This window comes from Bufo gargarizans, chromosome 5, assembly GCF_014858855.1.
Source record: "Bufo gargarizans isolate SCDJY-AF-19 chromosome 5, ASM1485885v1, whole genome shotgun sequence".
NCBI lineage: Eukaryota > Metazoa > Chordata > Amphibia > Anura > Bufonidae > Bufo > Bufo gargarizans.
In genome coordinates, this window is record NC_058084.1 from 35,703,576 (window position 1) to 35,729,360 (window position 25,785).

Consider the following 25,785-nt stretch of genomic DNA (forward strand, 5'->3'; position numbering starts at 1 on the left):
AGTTGGGGATTCATCTCTCTTTCTCCTCGGCCTACCACCCTCAGTCCAATGGGGCCGCAGAACGATCCAATCAGGCCTTGGAGCAATTCCTTCGTTGCTATGTCTCCGATCACCAAGACAATTGGGTTGACCTCCTGCCTTGGGCTGAGTTTGCCAGGAACACGGCGGTGAACTCTTCCTCTGGGACGTCTCCCTTCATGGCCAATTATGGGTTCCAACCTGCCGTGTTACCGGAGGTATTCTCTCCCCAGGATATTCCGGCTGTGGAGGATCACCTTTCCGTCCTACGTGCTTCTTGGGTACAGATCCAGAGGTCCCTTGAGGTCTCTGCGCAGCGCCAGAGACTCCAGGCTGATCGCAGACGAGCGCCCGCTCCTTCCTACCAGGTCGGAGACCGTGTATGGTTGTCCACCCGCAACCTCAACCTTCGAGTGCCCACTCCCAAGCTGGCGCCTCGCTTTGTTGGTCCCTTCCGAGTGCTTCGCAGGGTAAACCCGGTAGCCTATGCCCTTGCGCTTCCTCCTGGCATGCGGATCTCCAACGTGTTTCATGTCTCCCTGTTGAAGCCACTGGTGTGTAATCGTTTCACTTCCTCGGTTCCTCGGCCTCGTCCGGTCCAAGTGGGCAATCGTGAGGAGTATGAGGTGAGCAATATCCTGGACTCACGCCTGGTCCGCGGTCGGGTGCAGTTTTTGGTCCATTGGCGTGGTTATGGTCCAGAGGAGCGTTCCTGGGTTCCCTCTGCAGATGTCCATGCTCCTGCCTTGCTCCGAGCCTTCCACGCACGCTTCCCTCAGAAACCGTTCTTTACTTCGCGGAGGAGGGGCCCTTGAGGGGGAGGTACTGTCATGGTCTTACCTTCTTGCTGTTCTCCTTCGTTTGACATGTGCTGGCGGCCATCTTGGTTTCTGGGTTTCTTGTAGCCTCCCACCCTGCGGCTTCTCCTTCCCACTGGGAGGAGCTGGATGCCCAGCTCATATATATAGGAGGTCTGTGGCTTCAGTTCCTTGCTTGGTCCTCCTGTGTTCACATGCTTCTAAGACTGCTGCTGCTTCTGGTTTCTGATCCTGGCTTCGTCTGACTACCCTGCTGGTTCCTGATCCTGGCTTCGTCTGACTACCCTGCTGGTTCCTGATCCTGCCTTCGTCTGACTACCCTGCTGGTTCCTGATCCAGGCTTCGTCTGACTACCCTTCTGGTTCCTGACCTCTGGCCTCGCAAGACCCCGCTTCGGTTTAGCCATCCGCTTGGACTTTTGCTTACAGCTTGATTTTCAATAAAGCCTTCTTATTTCCCCTTATCTCTTGTTGTACGTCTGGTTCATGGTTCCATGACACTTTCCGCTAACTTGGGACAAAAATTTCAATCTTTCATGGACTCAATATTCCCCACAGCAAATACCTTGGGGTGTCTTCTTTCCGAAATGGGGTCACATGTGGGGTATTTATACTGCCCTGGCATTTTAGGGGCCCTAAAGCGTGAGAAGTCTGTCATATAAATGCCTAAAAAATTTTACGCATTTGTATTCCGTGAGGGGTATGGTGAGTTCATGTGAGATTTTATTTTTTGACACAAGTTATTGGAATATGAGACTTTGTAAGAAAAAAAATAATAATAAAAATAAAATTTCCCGCTAACTTGGGCCCAAAAAATGTCTGAATGGAGCCTTACAGGGGGGTGATCAATGACAAGGGGGTGATCAGGGAGTGTATATGGGGTGATCACCACCCTGTCATTGATCACCCCCCTGTCATATCTCCCCCCCTCCCCCCTCCCTGAAAGGCTCCATTCAGACGTCCATATGTTTTTTACGGATCCACGGATACATGGATCGGATCCGCAAAACACATACGGACATCTGAATGGAGCCTTACAGGGGGGTGATCAATGACAGGGGGGTGATCAAAGACAGAGGGGTGATCAAAGACAGAGGGGTGATCAAAGACAGAGGGGTGATCAGGGAGTCTATATGGGGTGATCACCCCCCTGTCATTGATCACCCCCCTGTAAGGCTCCATTCAGACGTCCGTATGTGTTTTGCGGATCCGTGAATCCGCAAAACACGGACACCGCGGATCCGCAAAACACATATGGACGTCTGAATGGAGCCTTACAGGGGGGTGATCAATGACAGGGGGGTGATCAATGACACGGGGGTGATCAAGGAGTCTATATGGGGTGATCACCCCCCTGTCATTGATCACCCCCCTGTAAGGCTCCATTTAGACATCTGTATGTGTTTTGCGGATCCGATCCATGTATCCGTGGATACGTAAAAAACATATGGCCGTCTGAATGGAGCCTTACAGGGGGGTGATCAATGAGAGGGGGGTGATCAGGGAGTCTATATGGGGTGATCACCCCCCTGTCATTGATCACCCCCCTGTAAGGCTCCATTCAGACATCCATATGTTTTTTGCGGATCCGATCCGTGGATGTGTGGATCCGTAAAACACATACGGACCTCTGAATGGAGCCTTACAAGGGGGTAATCAATGACAGGGGGGTGATCAGGGAGTCTATATGGGGTGATCACCCCCCTGTAAGGCTCCATTCAGATGTCCGTATGTGTTTTACGGATCCGATCCATGTATTCGTGGATACGTAAAAAACATATGGCCGTTTGAATGGAGCCTTACAGGGGGGTGATCAGGGAGTCTATATCGGGTGATCACCCCCCTGTCATTGATCACCCCCCTGTAAGGCTCCATTCAGAAAACCGTATGTGTTTTGCGGATCCGATCCATGTATCCTTGGATCCGTAAAAAACATATGGCCGTCTGAATGGAGCCTTACAGGGGGGTGATCAATGACAGGGGGTGATCAATGACAGGGGGGTGATCAGGGAGTCTATATGGGGTGATCAGGGGTTAATAAGTGGCAGGGGGGGTGTAGTGTAGTGTAGTGGTGTTTGGTGCTACTTTGCACAGCTACCTGTGTCCTCTGGTGGTCGATCCAAGCAAAAGGGACCACCAGAGGACCAGGTAGCAGGTATATTAGACGCTGTTATCAAAACAGCGTCTAATATACCTGTTAGGGGTTAAAAAAAATCGCATCTACAGCCTGCCAGCAAACGATCGACGCTGGCAGGCTGCAGATCCACTCGCTTACCTTCCGATCCTGTGAATGCGCGCGCCTGTGTGCGCGCGTTCACAGGAAATCTCTGCTTTAGTGTAGCCTGAGAGCGCCGCAGCAATGACGCCTTTCGGCGTTAGGTGTGCAGCAAGCGGTTAAACTACATTTTATATGTTTACTGTAATATATCACTGTTATTGAACTATATTTCCACTGCACTGCACATAGAAATCCTCTTCCACAGTTACAACAAGGGACTAAGCAAAGTTTTGGAGGGAATAAGACACAATGACCTTCTGACTTCTGGTTTAGGCCTCGTTCACACCAGCATTCAGCCTTTCCGTTATCCTGCTCCGTTATAGGAGCAGGAGAACGGAAAGGACGGATTGGGCACATAACTGAGGAGAGCGGAGCCTACGGACCCCATACACTATAATGGGGTCCGTTAGGTTTACGCTCAGAAAATGATTTTGGAGCGGAGACGAAAGTCCTGCATGCAGTACTTTTGGCTCTGCTCCAAAATCATCTTCTGAGCGTAAACCTAACGGACCCCATTATAGTGTATGGGGTCCGTAGGCTCCGCTCACCTCAGTTATGTGCCCAATCCGTCCTTTCCGTTCTCCTGCTCCTATAACGGAGCAGGATAACGAAAAGGCTGAACGCTGGTGTGAACGAGGCCTAAACCAGAAGTCAGAAGGTCATTGTGTCTTATTCCCTCCAAAACTTTGCTTAGTCCCTTGTTTTAACTGTGGAAGAGGATTTCTATGTTCTTAGTGTAATGGTAAAAAGTACCAAAGTCTCTTAGTATTATCTGGCTGTGCATTAACCCTTTCTACAGTGCAGTGGAAATATAGTTCAATAACAGTGATATATTACAGTAAACATATAAAATGTAGTTTAACACGATAAAAATCAGTATAAGTGTCCACAACAGCATAAATCACAGTGCAAGTTAACCCTGCAAAGTACAATAAAGTGGGTAGTTGATGGCTATGCAAACTAGCAATAGGGGCAAATGTCCACAAACGTCCAAAATCCCAAAGTATTCTTGCTCAAGGACACTTCATTATGTCAGGGCATCCAGCAGAGAGATTTAATCCTATAACGGAGCAGGAGAACGGAAAGGCTGAACGCTGGTGTGAACTCAGCCTTAGCTCTGTTGTTTATATCTGAAGACTTGCTTATGTCTGGAAAAAAAACTGCTTAGTCTTTCCCATAGACTTGTATTGAACCTCTTTACAATTGTATGGCAGACTGAAATGTCTACATTGTTTCTGTTTAGGCTTTGATTCCCCACTCCACTCTCCCACTAGAAGGTTCTAGTTCAGCTTCACCTTGTATAAAAAGAGAGCATTCAGAGTCCCAGTGCCTTGCCTGTAATGTTTTGTACTTGAGTTCCTTAAAGAAGCACACTGGTTTACTAGAAAGCCTGACTCTCTGGACTTATTCCCCATTGGGGTGCACCATGCCTTACCATCTCCTACAGAGAGCAGCAACATGTGGTGACACCTCAACGTATTTGGAGAATCCAGCATAGAATTGGGATCACCCCAAACCCAACCACTGTATTAGTCCTTCTGAAATAAAATGTTAGAAATTTGGTCCATTTTGTTCTTGCACATGTCATGATGACTTCAGACACCCATTGTCCGGATAATGATTGTCTCATGAAATTGTCCAGTTTGTAAGACAAAAACATTGTGGATAAACCTTGTAAACGAAAAACTTTGTACACCAAATCTCCTGTCAAGGTTGAATTAATTTTTAGATAACTGAAAACTAAATAATCTTTGTTCATCCCATGATGGTTTTTAAGTAACATTTGGTGGGTGTTGTTGTTCCTTTCGGTTCTCCTTGCACCCGGAGGGCTTCTTGGGTCGCATTGGAAGCTGCCAGAAGATCCACTGTTTATGAAATGTGTGATAGTTAAGGCTGCCTATGGGAAGAGATAAATGTTTACTCCATTATGAAGGAATAATGAGGGTTGTGGTCACTAATTGGCTTTGTTTTGCAGCGGTATCTGTGGAATGTATTTCAGAGAAATGGCTTAAACAAATGAAAGGCTATGTACAGCTGGTTCTCAGTATAAGGGCTTGTTTATGTCACCGTAGACGTGGCTCATGTTCCTTCCATACATTAGTTTCCAAAAGCTTTTATAACAGAGATAAAAAAAATGGGACAATATCAGTAATTTAATTTAGACCTCTGTAAATTATCAAAGTTTGGATTAAAAAGGTCTTGTTCACCCTTTCTGTTGTTTCCTCCAAGATGTTACAGTACACTAAGGGGGTCATTTATGAACAGATATACGCCACTTTTGGAGTATATCTGGCGCAGACTCTGTCGCACATCATGTTGCGGCAGAATCTGCAACTTCTTCCCCGCTCATGCCAGGTCTAAAAAAGTGGGTGTGGCATAGGCGGGGAAGGGGACGGGCCGGCACGTCTCACTCATCATTTTCTACTCCTGGTTTAGGCGTACAAATGGTCTAAATGTAAGACAGCAAGGAAGTTGTCTTCTATTTAGAATTGGCGGTGGATACATCGAAGTTATGTAGTGGTTGGCGCCTCTACATAACTTCGGCAATCCACAACCAGTGCAGGGGCTTATTAAGACCGGCCTTAATAAATGTGCCCCTAAGTGTTTAAGGTCCTGTAATCCATGATATTATTAGATCAGGGATGTCATGCTGTGACATTTCAGTTACCAGTCTTTCGAAAACCTATGTCCGCACCACTGTTTTGATTTCATTCTTAATGGAGGGCACAAACATTTGCCAAATACTTTCTGTGCCCAATGGAAACCATTGACAGAATAGTGAGTGCCGCTCTGGAGTATAATAAAGGATGTAATTCAGCACCTTCTCTTTTACTTAATTCAGCACCTTGTCTTATCCTTATTTCTTCTTTATAACCGTCTTTCCTTTCATTGGTAACCGTTATGCAGATAAACATTAGAAGCTCTTGGTTGCCATGGGCAAGTGGACTACTTTGGGACTATTCTTGACGACCTATAGGTCACGGCCTCTGTTTCTCGCTTGCATTTTCTATAGGACTGTGCATGTGGGTATATTGCTGTACCTCATATGACAATGTTTACATCGTAAGTGAACGTGCGGTCTATCGAGCAGCATTCACATATTCATTATTTATAACTTCCATATTTATATCCTTCACTTACTGGAAATTACTCCAGCACTTCAGCTGAATGAAACTTTCATATCCGTCATTAAATGCCTGGGACATTGTATATGCTTCACCATAATATTACAGTCTGATATAGGAGAGACCAGCTCATAAACTACTACTCCCAACAAATACGTTATCTCTTTTATTGCCATACTTAGGTATGTGCATTAACGTTTTGCATTGTGCATGTGGAAAAACCTTTATGTAGCTCCAAAGGATGTAGTTAAACAATGGTTAAATGGGGCTTGTAAGGAGGAAGGGGCTACACTCTGCAGGAAGATAAAGAAGACGACACTTTCTACGATATGTTACAATGTACTATATATTCACATGTGTTACACATAGAGTATGCTCAGAAAATGTATATATTTAGCTAGGATATGCCATCGATCTTGAGAATGAAGGGGTCACAGCACTGATTTATCACAACATCTATTTTTACATTGTTCCGTATACTTTCCTTAAAGGGGCTGTCTCACCTCTTCAAGTGGCATTTATCACGTACAGAAAGTTATTACAAGCCACTTACTAATATATTGTTATTATCCAAATTGCTTCCTTTGCTGGCTGGCTTCATTTTTCCATCACATTATACAGGGAGTGCAGAATTATTAGGCAAGTTGTATTTTTTAGGATTAATTTTATTATTGAACAACAACCATGTTCTCAATGAACCCAAAACACTCATTAATATCAAAGCTGAATATTTTTGGAAGTAGTTTTTAGTTTGTTTTTAGTTTTAGCTATTTTAGGGGGATATCTGTGTGTGCAGGTGACTATTACTGTGCATAATTATTAGGCAACTTAACAAAAAACAAATATATACCCATTTCAATTATTTATTTTTACCAGTGAAATCAATATAACATCTCAACATTCACAAATATACATTTCTGACATTCAAAAACAAAACAAAAAAACAAATCAGTGACCAATATAGCCACCTTTCTTTGCAAGGACACTCAAAAGCCTGCCATCCATGGATTCTGTCAGTATTTTGATCTGTTCACCATCAACATTGCGTGCAGCAGCAACCACAGCCTCCCAGACACTGTTCAGAGATGTACTGTTTTCCCTCCTTGTAAATCTCACATTTGATGATGGACCACAGGTTCTCAATGGGGTTCAGATCAGGTGAACAAGGAGGCCATGTTATTAGATTTTCTTCTTTTATACCCTTTCTTGCCAGCCACGCTGTGGAGTACTTGGACGCATGTGATGGAGCATTGTCCTGCATGAAAATCATGTTTTTCTTGAAGGATGCAGACTTCTTCCTGTACCACTGCTTGAAGAAGGTGTCTTCCAGAAACTGGCAGTAGGACTGGGAGTTGAGCTTGACTCCATCCTCAACCCGAAAAGGCCCCACAAGCTCATCTTTGATGATACCAGCCCAAACCAGTACTCCACCTCCACCTTGCTGGCGTCTGAGTCGGACTGGAGCTCTCTGCCCTTTACCAATCCAGCCACGGGCCCATCCATCTGGCCCATCAAGACTCACTCTCATTTCATCAGTCCATAAAACCTTAGAAAAATCAGTCTTGAGATATTTCTTGGCCCAGTCTTGACGTTTCAGCTTGTGTGTCTTGTTCAGTGGTGGTCGTCTTTCAGCCTTTCTTACCTTGGCCATGTCTCTAAGTATTGCACACCTTGTGCTTTTGGGCACTCCAGTGATGTTGCAGCTCTGAAATATGGCCAAACTGGTGGCAAGTGGCATCTTGGCAGCTGCTTGACTTTTCTCAGTTCATGGGCAGTTATTTTGCGCCTTGGTTTTTCCACACGCTTCTTGCGACCCTGTTGACTATTTTGAATGAAACGCTTGATTGTTCGATGATCACGCTTCAGAAACTTTGCAATTTTAAGAGTGCTGCATCACTCTGCAAGATATCTCACTATTTTTGACTTTTCTGAGCCTGTCAAGTCCTTCTTTTGACCCATTTTGCCAAAGGAAAGGAAGTTGCCTAATAATTATGCACACCTGATATAGGGTGTTGATGTCATTAGACCACACCCCTTCTCATTACAGAGATGCACATCACCTAATATGCTTAATTGGTAGTAGGCTTTCGAGCCTATACAGCTTGGAGTAAGACAACATGCATAAAGAGGATGATGTGGTCAAAATACCCATTTGCCTAATAATTCTGCACTCCCTGTACACTGCTCGTTTCCTATGGTTACGTCCACCTTGCGATCCATCAGTGGTGGTCGTGCGTGCACACTATAGGTAAAAGCACCAGCATCTCTTGTGGCTGGGACTGTGGGAGCATACATAGGCTAGTGCTTTTTCCTATAGTATACAAGTAAGGCCACCGCTGCTGGATTGCAGGGTGGTTTTAACCATGGAAACGAAGAGTGTATAATGTGATGGAAAAATGATTCCAGACAGCAAAGTAGGCAATATGGGTAATAACAATACATTAGTAATTGCCTTACATTAACTTCCTCTACATAATAAATGCTATTTGCTGAAGTGAGACAACCCCTTTAATAGGGTTATCTGCTTCCAGAAAAAAAATCTGTGTGTTATCTGACAGGTGTACCTGAAACACTGCATATTTTTGACCCATATAGCCATTTTTCATAGAAGAACTTTCCTTCCCCTGTTCTCAGCATCACTGCATCCTGGCAGGATGTTTACACACAGAACTTCCTGTTTTCATGCTTGGTTCCTGCTTCCTGTTTGGTCTTATAACCAAACCCAGCATGATTGGTTCTGTAATATTTCACATTGCTTGCTCTGTCTAACTAACATAAAGAGGGGAGGTGTAGTAGGCATGACTACTGCAGATAATCCTGAGAAACGTCATCAATCAAAAGCAAACCCAGCAGGAAGTTGAAGAAAACAGGAAGTTCTGCATGTAAACATCCTGCCAGAATGTAGTGATGCCAAGAACAGGTGAAGGAAAGTGCTGTCATGAAAAACAGCCACATGTGGCAAAAATAAGCTCTGGGCAAAGAAAATAACATTAATGATGTACCTGGAGAACTATTTTAATGGAGCTGTGCATGGTCAGAGAACCAGTATGCCTTTTTGCAGGAAATAACTGTGACAGATACAAAGTACAACAGGATTATGATCCCTTCATTATCAGAATCTGTCAGGGAACAGGGATATTTCACTGTGTAAGATAGGAATACCCCATTTAATATTCCTAGCATCAACTTTTTCTTATTTACTTTATTTCTCAGCGAAAACTAAGTGAGCACCATACTGTTGCCTTGAAAAGCTACCACTTAAGGCAACAGCTTTTTTTAATATGTTGTGAGGCAGTGGTCTCCAACCACTAGTCAGTGTGGCTCAACATCATTGAGAATTCAATTTGCACCTTTCTAGTGTAAAAAAGTTGCACATTTTTGTGCCAGCTAAAGGTGTGTGTCCCTTTTTGGTATCTCCGCTCTGCTCGCATCAGGTAAATCTACATGCTCTATCTGTCGTATATGAAAGTGGCTTGAGACCAATCAAAGGTTGGACCCCACCAACGGAGAGAACTGGGTGCAGGGTGAATAGTGGAGCAGGGAGCTGACAGCAAGGTTGCAGGGTGAATGTTGAAACGGAGAGCTGACAACAGGGTGGCAGAGTGAATGATGGAGCAGGGAGTCGATACCAGGTACAGGGGGAATGATGGAGGAAGGAACTGACAACAGAGTTGCAGGGTGAATGGTGGAGCAGGGAGCTGATGGCAGGGCTGCAGAATGAATGCTGAAGTAGGGGGATGACGGCAAAGGAAGCAGGGTGAATGGTGGATACAAGAGCTGATGGCTCTCTGCTTCATCAATGTAATCAACTGTTTGTGAATCTTGAGGACATAGACATAGTTGAAATCAGGACCTGCATACGCTGTCAATGGCTTTGCACCATGCAATAAAGTCAGCCATGGACAGCACAGGCCAGAAGAGACTTGTACTGAGGGATAAGCTTTGTTCTTTCTGGGAAGGGGGCTTGGATGCATTGAGAGAACATAATACTAATGGGACGGCGCTAAAGGGGCATCATATGTAGGGGGAACTAAAAGTGTATCATACTGTGTTGGGGCACTAAGGCGGCATCATGATGTGTCAGTGGCATTAAAGAGGCATCATAACCTGCAGTGGGAATTATGGATGCATCATTACTGCCTGGGGGGCACCTTTAACGTGTAGGGGAACTAAGGTGACAGTTTTGGGGCATCACTGAGGGGGCATCACTACTCTGAGGGAAGGACAGCGAGGCTCTGTTACTGTGTGGGTTCACAAATGGGACTGGACAGGGCTGGGGGGTGTATGGATAGAGACTGATCGGGATTAGACGCATGTCTTCAAGCGGTTTTCCGAGACTTTAATACTGATGACCTATCCTCAGGATAGGTCATCAATAAATAATTGGTAGGGGTCACACACCTGGGACTCCCGCCAATGAGCTGTTTTGAGAAGACAACGGCACTCACAGTAGCTGCGTGTCCTTCTCTAAGGCCTCATGCACACGACAGTAAATAATGGCCATGTAACAGCCGTCTAAATAACGTCCGTCACACGGCCATTTTTAGCGACAATGAAAGTCTATAGGGCTATTAACATGGCTGTTCTTTTAATGTCCTATTTTTGGCATTAAAAACAATTGGACCGTTTTTAACGGCCGTTAAAAACTGGTACTTTTGTAAAATCAACAACAAAAAAACAACTGTGGTGGGCCATTATGGGGGCATTATTTAAACCATGGGGGAAATTATATTAGATGGGGCCCTACATTGGGGGCATTATTAAAGCTGGGGACATTAAAAAAATAATTCCTACACTGTAGGGGACATTATTTAAGATGGGAGACTACATTGGGGGCATTATTAAAGCTGGGGGCAATTTAAAAAAATCATACACTATGGGGGACAATATTTTACCAAGGGGCCTACATGGGGGACATTATTAAAGCTGGGGGAAGTAAAAAATAAATAAAAATCTTACACTATGGGGGAAATTATTTTAGCTGGAGCCTACATGGGGGCATTATTAAAGCTGGGGACAGCAACAACAAAAAAATCCTACACAAAAGGGGACATTATTTTAGCTGGGGGCCTACGATCCTGTGGGTGTTCCCAGAAGGGTGGGTCTAGAAATAACTGCCAATCAAAATCATCCATTTTTCATGTCTGTTCTTAACGGACATGCAAAACGGACATTAAAAACGGACACAAGGACAGAAAATGGATGCACACACTGATGCAAAATGGCCATGAAAAACTGAGTGTATTCGTTTTTAACGGACTTTTTTTTTTCACTGTTGTGTGCATGTAGCCTAAGCTTTTCTGAGGCCAGTGACGACTCGTTTATCGGTCAAGTGGCCTAGGCGCATCTCAGCCCCATAAAAGTGAATGGGGCTGAGCGCAATACCAAGCACATCCGCTATTCAATGTATGGCACTGTGCTTTGTAAGTACAGAGAAGGCCGAGACACTCACAGGGTCGGAACCCCACTAATCAGATACTGATAACTTATCGAGAGGATAGGTCATCGGTACAAACGTTCTGGAAAACACTTTTAATGTAAGAAAGATTTGGTCTACGAGAGACATGCAGGGCTGGTCTTGCAGCTCCCCAACTCCCCCATCCCCCAACCCACACCTTCCTGGAAGGAATGGAAATATTTGCGAAGAGGCTTTATATTCGCAAATCGTCCCGGCAGATGTTTGTCATTACTTATCTCTGATTAAAGTTCACTTTGGGTGGTAAATAGTGAGGTAGTAGATTTGAGGTTATCACTAGTGATGGACGAACATCTGCCGGGATGGTTCGCGAATGCGATCGCGATCAAATGTTCGCGAACCGCAAGTTCGCGGCGGGTCCCATTCATTTTAATGGCAGACGAACCTGAAAAACCTTCAGCTAATATTTGCAGCCAAGAAAAAATTACTAGAAATGCACAAATAGTCCCACAAATGGACAGGGACATACCAGATGTATTCTTAGAATTTGCGATCTCCATTCATTATTTTTTTTCAATGCAAAATATCGACAATATAATTTTCGCGTATGCGCATTCGCAAATGCACTATACAGTACCCAAATGCACTATAAAGAAAGTATATTGGTATACACTACGTGCAGAATTATTAGGCAAATGAGTATTTTGACCACATCATCCTCTTTATGCATGTTGTCTTACTCCAAGCTGTATAGGCTCGAAAGCCTACTACCAATTAAGCATATTAGGTGATGTGCATCTCTGTAATGAGAAGGGGTGTGGTCTAATGACATCAACACCCTATATCAGGTGTGCATAATTATTAGGCAACTTCCTTTCCTTTGGCAAAATGGGTCAAAAGAAGGACTTGACAGGCTCAGAAAAGTCAAAAATAGTGAGATATCTTGCAGAGGGATGCAGCACTCTTAAAATTGCAAAGCTTCTGAAGCGTGATCATCGAACAATCAAGCGTTTCATTCAAAATAGTCAACAGGGTCGCAAGAAGCGTGTGGAAAAACCAAGGCGCAAAATAACTGCCCATGAACTGAGAAAAGTCAAGCGTGCAGCTGCCAAGATGCCACTTGCCACCAGTTTGGCCATATTTCAGAGCTGCAACATCACTGGAGTGCCCAAAAGCACAAGGTGTGCAATACTCAGAGACATGGCCAAGGTAAGAAAGGCTGAAAGACGACCACCACTGAACAAGACACACAAGCTGAAACGTCAAGACTGGGCCAAGAAATATCTCAAGACTGATTTTTCTAAGGTTTTATGGACTGATGAAATGAGAGTGAGTCTTGATGGGCCAGATGGCTGGATTGGTAAAGGGCAGAGAGCTCCAGTCCGACTCAGACGCCAGCAAGGTGGAGGTGGAGTACTGGTTTGGGCTGGTATCATCAAAGATGAGCTTGTGGGGCCTTTTTGGGTTGAGGATGGAGTCAAGCTCAACTCCCAGTCCTACTGCCAGTTTCTGGAAGACACCTTCTTCAAGCAGTGGTACAGGAAGAAGTCAAGGTAAGAAAAACCTGATTTTTTTATGCAGGACAATGCTCCATCACATGCGTCCAAGTACTCCACAACGTGGCTGGCAAGAAAGGGTATAAAAGAAGAAAATCTAATGACATGGCCTCCTTGTTCACCTGATCTGAACCCCATTGAGAACCTGTGGTCCATCATCAAATGTGAGATTTACAAGGAGGGAAAACAGTACACCTCTCTGAACAGTGTCTGGGAGGCTGTGGTTGCTGCTGCACGCAATGTTGATGGTGAACAGATCAAAACACTGACAGAATCCATGGATGGCAGGCTTTTGAGTGTCCTTGCAAAGAAAGGTGGCTATATTGGTCACTGATTTGTTTTTGTTTTGTTTTTGAATGTCAGAAATGTATATTTGTGAATGTTGAGATGTTATATTGGTTTCACTGGTAAAAATAAATAATTGAAATGGGTATATATTTGTTTTTTGTTAAGTTGCCTAATAATTATGTACAGTAATAGTCACCTGCACACACAGATATCCCCCTAAAATAGCTAAAACTAAAAACAAACTAAAAACTACTTCCAAAAATATTCAGCTTTGCTATTAATGAGTTTTTTGGGTTCATTGAGAACATGGTTGTTGTTCAATAATAAAATTAATCCTCAAAAATACAACTTGCCTAATAATTCTGCACTCCCTGTATAACACCCTGCTTCAATCAGTTTTTTGGGGGGATGACTGGTATATCACACCAGTAGAAATTATTTGTTCCAATAACGCTTGTCCCTCTATATACCTGCAGTATCGCAGCAGAACCGCACACAACTGCCGCACAATACAAATGCACTATAATATACTGTCTAACATAGAAAGTATATTATATCATTGTACAAGGAAGGCAATCCATTAGAATATACATAAAGATAAAACGTAACCTTACAATGAGGGTCCATTCACACATCCGTAAGTGTTTTGCGGATCTGCAAAACACGGACACCGGCAATGTGAATTCCGCACATCGCCGGCACTATAATAGAAAATGCCTTATCTTATCTGCAATTGCGGACAAGAATAGGACATGTTCTATTTTTTTGCAGAAACGGAAGCACAGATGCGGAAGTGCGGATCCGAAAATGCAAATGCGGACAGCACATTCCAGCTCCATTTAAAATGAATGGGTCTGCACCGGTTCCGCAAAATTGCGGAACAGATGCGCACCCATTTTGCAGACGTGTGAATGGAAAAGATATCCCTCAAAATGAAAATAAATTAAATTATTAAAGCATAGATGTGGTAGGAAATAACAAGTGCTCGGCGGCACCAAATCAGAAACCATATGTCCTACCACAATCCGGGGGCTTCCAGTGCACATCTATGAATCCTGAAGGGAAAGCAAAAAACATCTATCCCTGGGCTAGATGATGATGTGGTATTGAAGGACAGGGTGGGCAAAGAATTGTCCCTGATATTGCCCTACAGGGGGTGCTATTCTGGCCCTGATAGCCTAACCACAGACCACCCGCCCTGATAAGAGCGACCTCGTCCGGAACCTTACCCTATATAAAAATGGCCCTAGTAAGCCCCTAGGCCCCTGACTTCCTGGTGATCACTATATAGATCTATGTGTTTTTGACTCATTATAAAAGTATATTATAAGTATATCGCACCCCTCTGTGTATCACACCTATTGATAGCACACCTATACCAGTCCTTAAAAGGACTTTTGTGGCCCTATTAGCTAGCATTTGGTGCCACTAACAGTCTGTCCCTGCTCCACACAGCAACCTCTCCCTACACTGGCAAAACACTGAATGTAAAATGGCGGCCAGATCAGGTTTATTTATAAGGTAGGGGGTATGTCCATGTGCTGAAACGTCTCAATTGGCTGTCCTGTACCACCTGATGGATGTGTCATGGGTCAAAGTTCTTCACAATGTAAAAGAATATGGCGGGCGGGAATATCTTCATATGTTCGCATGTTTGGCGAATCGCGAACACGCAAAATTCGCCGCGAAACGACCACTGGGCGAACCGCAAGGCCATCTCAAGTTATCACCCACCTTACTCACTGTCTCTGTAGGAGGAGTGGGGAACATTGTATAGATATGAATATAACATCCTGACTGCCTGCACCAGCCACTAGGGGGAGCTTAGGAGCTAACTGTGTACTGTGTTATTATTAAGTCTCCTGTATGAACAGTATACAATGAGCTCCCCCTAGTGGTGGCTGCAGGCAGTAAGTATTTTATCCTTTAACTCACTGGCCATGAAGGGATTTTGGTGCTTTTATGAGAAAAAATGTGCAAGAAACACTACAAAGATGCATTAAGAAATTAATCTGAACAACATTTGCAACCATTTAAAAAGGGTTCAAGGAAGGACAATCACTTTAAAATCCCAGACCATCAGGTTTAGATAGCTGGATGCTGGCGTCAATTCTGGTCACTCTGACTGGACTATTCCTCTTTTGCAACACCCCTAATCCTGTGAATATCAGAAGCGTCCATCTCTCATGGCTTCCTATAACATGTGATGTATATCCTGTCTCTTTCAGGCCGAGCTCTGCTACGACTCACAGAGAAGAAGCTGGAGAGGATGGGGATTGTCCAAGAGAGCCAGCGGCAATACGTCCTACAACAGGTCCTCCAGCTGAAAGTCCGGGAGGAGGTTCGAAACCTCCAGCTCCTGACACAAGGTACAAGATGTCCGTTCAATAGCTGTCAGTGTTGTCAAGAAAATAAGAGTCTGACATATTTGTCTGAACGAATGTGCCCTTTCATGGTGTGAATTACTTTTTAAAGGTCTCCTCAGGTAGTTTGAAGAAAGCAACAGTAGTTTATAAAGAACAATGCATATACGGCTACGTGGAATTGACCACTTGGCAGGATGAATGTCGTCTTGATCTGCAAAATATCGGTGTTCTGGCAGTTTAAATGTCAGCCTGCTAAGATGAAAATAGCTTTAAAGACTGTATGCGGGAGCTGGGAGCGGAGTCATTTGTACTTCTGTTCTCATTCAGTTTTCTCCCCTCCTTGCTGTATCATATTGTAAACAGGAGTCACAAAATGCTTAGCACAAAATGGATAATAAACAACTGCTACAACTCAAGGCGACCTCCCACCGCCATCATGGATTTAAAGGGGGCGCTAAACCTGCCGCTGATGATAGAAAGGCCTGCTGTTATCACATGCAGATACAGATACAAAGTTTGTCCAGGAGTCTCCTAAAATTGTGGCAGAGCAGGGAAATAGCTTGGAAAATCCACCACTAGGGGGAGCTCACTGAGTACGTTCTAATATTGCTTTCCCAGACTGCAGTCCACAACATAAAAATATCTAGGTAGTGAGCTCCCTCTAGTGGCAACTAGGTAAACACATTTTATCTATGCCTGTGAGAGGGTACTCTGCTTATAGTGTTGTGTATTGGGAGTCCTGCTGGCACTGTGAGGGGGATCTCTAATAATACTGTAGTTTGGGGAGCTCTGCTGATGCTAATGTGTGACATCTTGCTTACAGTATTGATAATTGAGACGCTCTGCTAGCATTGTTTATAGGAGACACTCTACATTGTTTATTGAGGGTTCTGCTGGCACTGTGAGGGGGCTCTCTGCTAGTAGTTTAGGGAGCTCAGCTGATGCTTATTTGGGACACCCTGCTTACAGTATTGATAATTGACTCACTCTGCTAATATTGTTTATAGGGGTTCCTCTGCTTATAATATTGTTTATTGGGTGTCTCTGCTGACACTGAGAGGGGGCTCTCTGCTAGTCGTTTGATGCTGTTTATATGGGACACCCTGCTTTCTGTATTGATAACTGAGGCACTTTGTTTATAGGGGCGCTCTGCTTTCGCAATTGTTTATTGAGGGCACTTGGCACCAGTTTGGGTAGGGTGACACTACTGCTTTCCACTTTAAGGTCTCTTCCACTTTAAGGCCTCTTTTTTTTTATTTACATTCTGTCTTTTGCGTTCCGTATACGGACCATATATGGAACCATTCATTTCAATGGATCCGCAAAAAAAACTTCCATTTCCGTTTTTCTGTTCCGTTCAAAGGTAGAACATGTCCTATTATTGTCCGCATAACGGACAAGGAAAGTACTGTTCTATCAGGGGTCTGCTGTTCCATTCCACAAAAAACGGAATGCACACAGACGTCATCCGTATTTTTGGCGGATCCGTTCTTTGCGGACTGCAAAATACAGAAAGATCCATACGGTCGCGTGCAAGAGGCTTAACTGTATGGGCATAGCCTTTCCTAGCAAACACCTTTCTTAAAGGCCTTTTTCACACATCCGGTTATTAGTACGATAGCCAGTTTTGTACCATACGGTTTGAGTATGTTACTCTATATCTCTATACATTCTAATCTCTGCACAATTTTATAAAACCCCCCCCCCACCCCTACCCGTCTCCCCCCGCCTCCCCTTTTCTAATTTTCAATTAGCATTTTGCATCCGTCAACACAAAGACCGTTATTAGCGCTCCGCCATGCACTTTATAGATCTCTAGAGGTTATCATTGTTATTATCTAATACTGTAATTTAATTAGGCCAACGTGGTATCTTACAGGGTCCTCTAAGCAGTGTGCACGATCATCCCTATATTCCCTGTATCTGTTGCCCGGCTCGGTTCTAAACCGGAAGCATCATCCATGGCATGCGTTTCATGCTGACACGCAATATGACGGCATACAGGAAGTGCGGCTCACACACCGGATATCCGCCCGGCAGAGCCGCGATTAGGTGTCTGTGGCGTGCGTTCCACTGTGGAACGCATGCTCTGCCCGGGAGCGGATCAGTCACCGGCCCTGGGTGTGCGTCCCACTGTGGAACGCACCATACAAGCGGTAGTTGACGTAGTCATTAATCTGGGGGAGGTCCATACTTTTGACGGCGGATCGGTTAATCTACATAAATATGGGGGAGGTCGGTCTTTATCTCGGTTGCTCCAGACCTTCTTCTCATCAGCTCCATCAACATGTGAGTAACCCACCCTAATGATCCTTTGGTTTTATAACTGTTTGGCTTTAGGTTTAACATACTAGCCTCTGTCTATCTATAGGTCCTCTTGGGTGAGCAAGCAATCCTCACATTGGGAGTGCACGGCAGCCTCATCCACCATGATGCGGGGTCATCATTTTTGATGCCCCTTTCTGAGCACCCGCACTACTCACCTTGGTGAGACAGGGTTGCTCCCTCTGTTTTCAGGTACCCGTTCATCTACGTACTAATTTAGATGTGTATGCGCATCAGGCTGTGCTCTTTTTTCTTACACGTACATTTATGTTTTTATTAGATACGCAATCTCGTATGGACGTATGCTATCCTGCCGTTCACTTCAGTTACCAATGACTGTATGTACTCTCCCTCGGGGGCTGATTTATCAATTTTATTCATTAATTTGGATGGGTCTGGTGTCTGTTCCTTCATAATACAATTATTAATTACGTATTATCATTAGACGGGGCCCACTGCATCTTTTTGTTGGGCCTTATATATATTTATCTCGCATTACCCCCTGAGGATCCCACTCCGTGGGTGAAACGCGTCGGGGTTAATTCTACATCTTTTGTATATCATCTAATATTCGTATACATGTTTCTTTTGTGTGTATGTTTTGTCTACGTAATTTTTAACCACTAGGTGTACCCGGTACCTCCTGGCATTAGGTCACGAGGGCTGTATACTGTGGTCACCTTTTTGATTGTATTCTTAGGTGTTTTTGTGTTAGTCAACTTTCAAGGGGGGCCACTCTCCGTTATTAGCTATCCTCCTATCTTTACCTTATTAGGGTTTATTAGGAGTTCTAGGGTAGGCACGAGGACAGGGAGTCCCCACCACCAGGAGACGTCCCTGGGCATAGGACTAGATCAGGGTAACAGTGGTAGGGATATCGTCCCCACCGCCTACCCAGTTTTGTCCTACTCATCTGTGGCCCACCCGATCTGTCTTTGTTAGAGTTATAGTTTTCTTATTAAATATAGTCAGTACATCTTTCAATAGGGTCTATTGCTGGACGTTCTCCTTTTTCACACACCCATTCACCTCGCGGAATCCACGTCCAGAGATCTCTGTCGAAATGGGCAGGATAAAAAACCACATAAAAAAATGCAAAAAAATTTTTTTTTATGAAAACCTGCATCCTAAAAAACACAAGAAATTCTGAAGCTGATTCTGGATCAGTTTTATTTTTAAGCATAGAAAAAACCCCATGTGAACATACCCTTAAAGGACACTCTGGACACCTCCTGCCCAGTGACCACCCACAACAGTTGTAACAGCGCCACTTTTGCCTGTTTTTGTTATTGCAGCTCAGCTTTATTGAAGTAAATGAGGCTGAGCTGCGATGCCAGGCACAGCCTTTAGTCAGGAGTGGCGCCTTATTCTAATCTCATCCATTATCCGGGACATACCCTCGGATTATAGCTCTGTAGTCCTCCTTAGGATGGAGTTCGCAGTTCGGTGTCAGATGTGGGGCGCACACATATCCTGCAGAGCCTGAATATTCATTTACTGAAGAGCGCACTGTGAATAGTCTGTGTAATGATACAATGAAAGAACAGATGTTGGCAGATTAAGGTGTTAGTGTTAGATGAGAAGCGTCTCGTTGTTGGACATGATCCAGGGCGGTTGCGAACTGTATTTCGGATGGAGACAACATATTGCTCTGTAAATCTGCACAATTAAACCGTTCTGCAGAGTGCTGGATGGATGAAGTGACGGGAATGTGGATGTACGGATGTCATTACATGGCGGCTGATATTCAGAAGATCCGTTCTTATTAATGGGTTATCCAGACATTTTTGGTATATCAAAATGCCTGAACTATTAAAATTGAAACATATTTGTCCCATACGAAGAACACCGTAATGGAAAAATATCAAAATGGACTAAAATTAAATAAAAAGTGACTAAAAAGTCATACACACTCCAAAATGATACCAATAAAAACTACAGATTTCCACACAAAAATGAGCCCTGACACAGATCCGTAGACATTACTATAGAAAAGTTATGGGGGATGCAAAGATAAAAATATTTTTTTATCCAAATTCATATTTTTTTCCAGTATTAAAACACAAGAAAATTTATATAAATGTGGTATAGATGTAATTGTACTGGCCTAGAGAATGAAGGGAGCTGGTCAGTTTTACCTCCTAGGGAATGCTGTAAAAACAAAACCCAGAAAACTATGGCTCAGTTGTGTTTTTCTTTTTTTCAATTCCATCCCATTTGAATTTTTTTTCCAGCTTTCCATTACATCATATGCAATATAAAATGGTGGCCTTAGAAAGAACAACTTGTTCCGCAAAAAACAAGCCTGCATATGGCTATGTGAATGGAACAATAAAAAAAAGGCTCCGGGAAGGCAGGGAGTAAAAATTGAAAACGCAAAACTGGAAAATGGCCTAGTCCTGAAAGGGATCAAAGGGGTTGTGCACAGTTTTACATGTGATGGCCTATCCTTGGGATAAGCCACCGCTTGTGAAATCCTGGAAGACCCTTTTAAGGAGCGCTGATTGGCTGTTGATTTCATAGATACATCTTTGTTGAGGTTGGAAAAGGACAAAAGTCTATGCAGTTCAACCTGTAATCCTGCTATATTGGTCCAGGGGAAGGCAAAAAAACAAACCCTTCCTACTCAAAACAAATGATCAACATCATTCTTTCTTTTAAGGAGGGGTCAGGCTAAAGGGAAAGGGTGTGTAGAACAAGATTTCTATATATTATCATAAGCCTCAATGTTATTTTGAATTAAAAAGTCATCTAAACCTTTTTTGAAGCCATCTCCTGTATTTGTATTTGCTGTGACCAGCTCCTGGGGCTAATCCAGAGATTCACAGCCCTTACTGTAAAGAATGCTTGTCTCCTCTTATGACTGAATCTTTTTTTCTCCAGCCGTAGGGAGTGGCCTCTTGTTTCTTGAGGGGGTTTAACACAGAATAGCTTCTCTCAACATTTTTTAAATGGTCAGTTTATGTATTTGTACAGGTTAATCATGTCCCCCCTTAAACTTCTTAGACGTCTCAGTTCTTTGCTCATAGCTAAGATCTTCCAGGACCTTTATGAGTTTAGTTGTTCTCCTTTGCAATTTTTCGAACTCCAGGGCATCCTTTCTATGGACTGGTGCCCAGAAATGAACCTCGTATTTCAGTTGAGGCCGCACCACTGCTTTGTATAGTGCCAATATTACATCCCTGTCCCACGAATTCATACCTCTTTTAATACAAGACAAAATTATGTTGGCCTTAGAGGCAGCTGACTGGCATTGCAATTAGAGATGAGTGAACTATTGAAAAGTTTGATTCGGGTGATTTACTTAGTCAAGAAGCGCATTTTTTTATAAGTAGCGCCACCGCCCATCATTGTACCCATCAGATGCCGCGTTCATACATGATTACGGAATCTGAGTGTAAAAATAGTGTAAAATTAAAATTTAAAATTTTTTAATCAAACTTACCGCCTCCATTTGCTCATGAGGGGCCACCCGCCGCCATCTTGCTTGAAGATGTGGCGCGAAATCTCACACGTCATATGTCACCACGCCCAGGATTTTGGCCGAGATCTACAATCAAGATGGCTGCTGGCGGCCCGTCGCAAGCAAATGAAGAAGGTAAGTAAGATTTATTTTTTATTTTTTTACACTATTTCAGGTTAAATTGATTCGCTAACACGAAGCACGAGGAAAGTCGGATTCAAGGTGTGGGATTCGATTCGCTCATCTCTAATTGCAATCTGTTATTTAGTCTATGATCTTCTAAGATCCTTCTCAACAAGTGACTCTCCCAGTTTTACCCTCCCCAGGACATATGCTGTATGCAGATTATTAGCCCCCAGGTGCAGAACTTTACATTCATCTATATTGAACCTCATTTGCCAAGTGGAGGCCCAAAGAGTAAGTTTGTCCAAATCAGTTTGTAAGTAATTAACTAGTGTTGATCGAGCACCAAAGTGCTCTGGTGCTTGACTAGAACACTTTGGGATGCTCGGGTGCTCTACAAAGCACCCGAGCACAATGGAAGTCAATGGGAGAACCAGAGCATTAAACCAGGTACTCCCTGCTCTGAAGAGGGGAGGGTGTCTGGTTCACAGGAAAAAGTCAGAAATTGATGGAAACACCACTGAAATGGTTCGGGAACAGCATGGGGAGGATGTCTGGATGCATCTTGGACTCCCAGGTCGCTACTGGGAACAATGATTTTAGAGGTAAAATTGTTAGGAAACATTCTTTCCTGTATCACAAGGAGGGCCTCATTCACATTGTGGTACAATTGTTCAGGTAGGGGGACTCCTACACTCATAAAGCCTATGCACTAAGTGAAAGGCCTGTCAAAAATTACAAGGAACCGGCGCTCCAATACACTCTTTATTACACCTAAAGAAGGGCATCATACACACCCATTAAAAATAATGATTGATGGCCTGATGGTGACCCTCAAAAACATTAGGAGCAAGGGCCTGCTGGTGACCCTCTAAAACATTAGGGGCGACGGCCTGCAGCTGAGTTGACCATCTAAAACTTTAGGGGTGAGGGTCTGCTGCTCAGCTGACCCTCTAAAACATTAGGGGCGAGGGCCTGATGCTGATCTAACCATCTAAAACATTAGGGGTGAGGGTCTGCTGCTGAGCTGGCCCTCTAAAACATTAGGGGCGAGGGCCTTCTGCTGATCTGACCATCTAAAACATAAGGGATGAGGGTCTGCATTTTCAGTTGACAGGCAGATGCGTTTATCAGTTATTATGCCCCCAGCAGCACTAAATACACGCTCTGACAAAACGCTGGTGGCAGGGCAGGCCAGCACCTCCAAGGCATAGAGTGCCAGTTCATGCCACGTGTCCAGCTTGGATACCCAATAGTTGTAAGGCACAGAGGGGTCACTGAGGACTAGGGCTGAAACAATTACTCGATTGAATCGAGTAATTCGACACAAAAAAATCCTTGATGCAAATTTTTTTGCATCGAGGATTCATTTGTGTCATGTGACCATGGAGCGGGAATGAAGCGCTTGCTATTACTTACCGCTCCATAGTCACCCGCCGGTCCGTACCGCGCTGCACTGGATCTTGACACATCACGTCAGGTCATAGTGCACGTAAGCGCACACTATGACCCGATGCTGTGTGACATCAGGATCCAGTGCAGCACTCGGAGAAGAAGAGGAAGGAGCTGTGGAGCGGCGCCCCTACAGGAAAGGTAAGTATTTTATTTCATTGGCACTGGGGACATGGCACTAAAGGGGGGCAGCCGGCAATGAATGGCATGGAGGGGCAGATGGGAGTGGGGGACATGGAGGTGCGGATCTGATGGCACTGGCGGACATGGAGGTGCTGATCTGATGGCACTGGGGGACATGGAGGGGCTGATCTGATGGCACTGGGGGGCATGGAGGGGCTGATATGATGGCACTAGGGGACATGGAGGGGCTGACTGATGGCACTGGGGGACATGGGAGGGCTGATTTGATGGTGATGGGGGAGTGGGGGACATGGAGGGGCTGATCTGATGGCACTGGGGGAGTGGGGGGACATGGAGGGGCTGATCTGATGGCACTAGGGGACATAGAGGGGATGATCTGATGGCACTGGGGGAGTGGGGTACATGGCAATGGATGGCATAGAGGGGCTGACTGATGGCACTGGGGGACATGGAGGGGCTGATCTGATGGCAATTGGGGAGTGGGGGACATGGAGGGGCTGATCTAATGGCACTGGGGGAGTAGGGGACATGGAGCGGCTGATCTGATGGCACTGAGGTAGTGGGGACATGGAGGGGCTGATCTGATGGCACTGTAGGACATGTAGGGGTTAATCTGATGGCACTGGGGGACATGGAGGGGCTGACTGATGGCACCTGGGGACATGGAGGGGCTGCTCTGATGGCAATGGGGGAGTGGGGGACATGGAGGGGCTGATCTGATGGCACTGGGGGAGTAGGGGACATGAAGGGGCTGATCTGATGGCACTGGGGGAGTGGGGACATGGAGAGGCGGATCTGATGCTACTGGGGGATTAGGGACATGGAGGGGCTGATCTGATGGCACTGGGGGAGTAGGGGACATAGAGAGGCTAATCTGATGGCACTGGAGGATATGTAGGGGTTGATCTGATGGCACTGGGGGACATGGAGGGGCTGATCTGATGGAAATGGGGGAATGGGGGACATGGAGGAGCTGATATGATGGCACTGGGGGAGTGGGGGACATGGAGGGGCTGATATGATGGCACTGGGGGAGTGGGGGACATGGAGGGGCTGATCTGGTGGCAATGGGGTAGTGGGGGACATGGAGGGGCTGATCTGATGGCACTGGGGGAGTGGGGGACATGGAGGGGCTGATCTGATAGCACTGGGGGACATAGAGGGGATGATCTGATGGCACTGGGGGAGTGGAGGCCATGACAATGGATGGCATGGAGGGGCTGATGGTACTGGGGGAGTGGAGTTGAAGGCACTGGGGTTGGGGAGAGCTGAAGGCACAGCGAAACAGAGCTGATGGCACTGGGGTGGGGGGAAACTGATGGCACTGGGGGAACTGATGCACTTGGGCTGGTCGCGCAGGGGGCAATGAAGGATGTTGGGGACTGATGGCAGGGGGTCTGATAAGTTTTTCTAAAGGAAAACAGTATATTAATTAATTTTTTCTTATTAGATTACTTGATTAATTGTAAAAAATTATCGATAGAATACTCGATTACTGAAATAATTGTTTACTGCAGCCCTACTGAGGACGTTGACATGGTCTGCTACGTACTCCTTCACCATCTTCCAAAACATTTCCCTCCTTGTGACACTAGGCTGCGCATCAGGGTGAGGGTGCGGGCGGGGTGTCATGAAACTGTCCCAGGCCTTGGAGAGTGTTGCCCTGCCTCTGTTGGAACTGCTGTGTGGTACCCTCATCTCCCTTCCTCGGTTGCCCAAGGAACTACGTACTCTGCCTTCAGCATCGTCAGCTGGAAATTTTTGGAGCAATTTTTCCACAAGGACCTTCTGGTATTGTACCATTTTGCTAGTCCTCTCCACCACAGGAATAAGAGATGAGAGGTTCTCTTTGTAGCGGGGGTCGAGAAGGGTGAACAACCAGTAATCGATGTTGGCAAAAATGCGTATAACGCGAGGGTCACAGAAAAGGCAGCATAACATAAAGTCAGCCATGTGTGCCAGAGTCCCAATAGACAAGACTTTGCTGTCCTCATCAGGAGGATGACTCTCAATCGCCTCATCCTCTTCCACCTCTTCGGCCCAGCTACGCTTAACAGATGGAATAAACCTGCTATGGGTAATAACTTCTGTAGCGGAGGCAACCGTCTCCTGCTCCTCCTCCTCCTCATCATCATCATCCAATTTGCGCTGAGAAGACGAACTGAGGGTGGTCTGGCTATCACCCTGTGTACTGTCTTCCCCCATTTCCACCTCTTCCACATGCAATCGTCCACCTTCATTGTGAGCAGCGAGCGTTTCAGTAGACACAGAAGTTGGATGGTTACGCTGATAATAGCGTTATCGCTGCTCACCATCTGTTGATTCCTCAAAGTTGTGTAAAACCTCACAGAGGTCAGACATCCATGCCTACTTGTCGCTTCTGAAGAGCGGAAGCTGACTGGAAAGGCGACGAC

General features: G+C 45.0%; 1 protein-coding gene across 2 annotated transcripts in view; it reads left to right on the forward strand.

Moving 5' to 3' along the window:
- The window catches only part of SAMD12 (sterile alpha motif domain containing 12), an 827,678-nt gene that overhangs the window by 462,493 nt on the left and 339,400 nt on the right, over nucleotides 1–25,785 (forward strand). For both annotated transcript variants that reach the window (XM_044295733.1, XM_044295734.1), the window contains exon 4: nucleotides 15,727–15,867. In XM_044295733.1, coding sequence (XP_044151668.1) covers nucleotides 15,727–15,867 — 141 coding nt within the window. The remainder of the gene's footprint in view (nucleotides 1–15,726; nucleotides 15,868–25,785) is intronic.